Source organism: Penaeus japonicus, unplaced genomic scaffold (assembly GCF_977035675.1).
Source record: "Penaeus japonicus unplaced genomic scaffold, GWHDUDI00000001_assembly GWHDUDI00000021, whole genome shotgun sequence".
Classification (NCBI taxonomy): Eukaryota; Metazoa; Arthropoda; class Malacostraca; order Decapoda; family Penaeidae; genus Penaeus; species Penaeus japonicus.
The window spans coordinates 8,288,841-8,291,340 of NW_028234423.1; the positions used below are offsets into that span (position 1 = coordinate 8,288,841).

The 2,500-nt window shown below is 34.7% G+C and overlaps 1 protein-coding gene across 1 annotated transcript in view; it reads left to right on the forward strand.

The window, feature by feature from the left end:
• LOC122254060 (uncharacterized) overlaps nt 1–2,500 on the forward strand; it is a 433,414-nt gene that overhangs the window by 410,266 nt on the left and 20,648 nt on the right. Inside the window, exon 5 of the mRNA XM_086549027.1 lies at nt 1,719–1,829. Within this exon, the coding sequence (XP_086405153.1) occupies nt 1,719–1,829 (111 nt within the window). The remainder of the gene's footprint in view (nt 1–1,718; nt 1,830–2,500) is intronic.

Below are 2,500 nucleotides of genomic sequence, written 5' to 3' on the forward strand. Positions count from 1 at the left end.
ATATTGTTATTGCTACGTCCTTTTATTGTTGTTATCACAATGTATGTTATTACCATTACCAAACCCCCATAATATCATACCTAATATCAGTTCATTTCTTCAAAATTCACCATCGAATCCAAAATTTTATTCCGAAAGAGAAAAAACAACATATATATAAATATAAATGCCCATAAAACTGGCCTTAAGAAGAAAGAAAGAACTGAAATTCATCTCAAAGAGAATCAGTTAATAATGACCCCGAATGGCCTGACAACCTCCGTGACGAGAGAAACGCGAGTTCCTGTGATTAAGTCTTCTTATCAAACTTTGAGACGAAGGAGGTGACAGAATGAACTTAAAGGATCGAACATGATTGAGGATAAGTTAGAAAGTCCTTCGGGAGAATGGATAAGGAGTCGCAAAAAAATAAGAATACGAACTAAAAGGATTTTTAGATAAGAAAAAAAAAATAATAATCTCGCGATCTCTTGTGACGATTCAACATGGCTGCTCCAATATGGCGTTCTGCTCTTATCTCGGCCTGATGCTCGTTCGCTCGCAGCCCTTTTAGTCTTCTGTCTCTATTTTGTCTTTCATCCTCTATCTTTTTTTCTTGTTTTTATTCATATCATTTTTCTCTCTTTATATATATATTTTTTTCACGACAGATGTATTGTCTTGTGTGTGTTTTTTCTCCTTCTTTTTCTTCTTCTTCTTCATCTTCTTCCACTACTTTTGTTATTTCTCTTACTGTAAATACAGCTACGAGGGCAACTGTTATTTCTTTCTTCCCTTTCTTATTTTTCCTACTTTTCATTTTTCTTTTCTTTTTTCATCCTTCTCTTCTTCCCCTTCTATTATTTGCTTTTTCTCTTCTTCTTGATCTTCCTCCTCTTCCTCCTCCTCTCTTTCTACTTTATTTTCCCATCTCTTCAACCCCTTTTCTTCTTTGCTTTTTCTCCTCCTCCTCTTCCTCCTCCAACTTCTCTTCCTCCCCTTCTTCCTTACCCTCCATTTCCTTTCTTCTTTCTCTCCTGTACGTTCTTCCTTCTCCTTTACCTTCTTCTTCCCCTTCTTCTTCTCTTATTTTCCATCCTCCACCAGTTTCCTTCTTATATTGCAATTTTATATCAATTTCATATTGATAAATCGAAGAATAATCTGACTTTAAAGACATACTATACGTTTCGTTTATATGTCTTATCCACTGTCAGTATATCTATAAATGTTGATGAACGGAAATATTACACAGTATGTTGTAAATATCGTTATTTCTACGTTACATGATATTCTTTCAAAGTATTTCATAAATTATCGTAGGGTGTCTAATTCGTTTTCATTGATCACTCTCTCTCTCTATCTATCTCTCTCTCTTTATTTATTATTTTTTTTTCCTTTTGATACTTTTCTTTTGTTGTTTTTTTGTAATATTATCTCTCATACTGTTTCCCTGGAACTCTTTCACTCTTTCCCTCCCTCCATCCCTCCCACCTAGCCACCCACCTCCCCTCCAACCCTCCCACCTACCCACCCTCCCACCCACCTACCCTCCAACCTACCCTCCCACATACCCTCCCACCTACCTACCCTAGCTCCAACCTCCCTTCCCACCCTCCCACCTCCCCTCCCTCCTTTTCACCCACCCTCAAACATCCCCCTCCCACCCCACTTCCCCCCCCACCCCCACTTCCCCTTGCCTAGCCTCCACAATAACGCAACATCCCTTTCTCCTTCAGGTATCATACGTAGTGAACCCAGATGGATACGAAACACGACGTTACTGCTGGATGTCAGTTGAACGTGGGATGTTGGTGTCCTTTATCGTTCCTGTTTGCACGCTTATACTGGTGAGTTTGATTTTTATTGTTTGTTTTTGAGAATGTTGGTATTAGGAGTATGGTTGTTATCATCATTATCAATTGTAGTAGTTGTAGTAGTAGTAGTAGTAGTATGATTATTGTTCATGATTATTGGTATTAGCAGTATGGTTGTTATCATCATTATCAATTGTAGTAGTAGTAGTAGTAGTAGTAGTATGATTATTGTCTTCTTTATCAATTGTAGTTGTAGTTGTAGTAGTATCATTATTATCGTCATTATCATTGTTGTTATTATTATTGTCACTGTTGTTGTTGTTAATATCATCATCATCATTATTGTTATCATCTTTGTTACTATTAGCAGTATTGTTATCATTACGATATCTATCATTATTTATATTATCAGGGTTACACTATCATTATTACACTATCACTATTACTAACATCATTACCATTATTATGATCATTATTGTTACTGTTGTTGTCACTGTTATTATTAACACTGTTATTATTAACATTATTGTTAATATTATTATTATTATTATCATTATTATTATTATTATTATTATTATTATTATTATTATTGCTGTTGTCATTATCATCATCATCATCATTTTTATTATCATCACAATTATTATCATTGTTATTATCACTATTATCGTTGTCATTATTATTACTATCATTATCATTAGCATTTG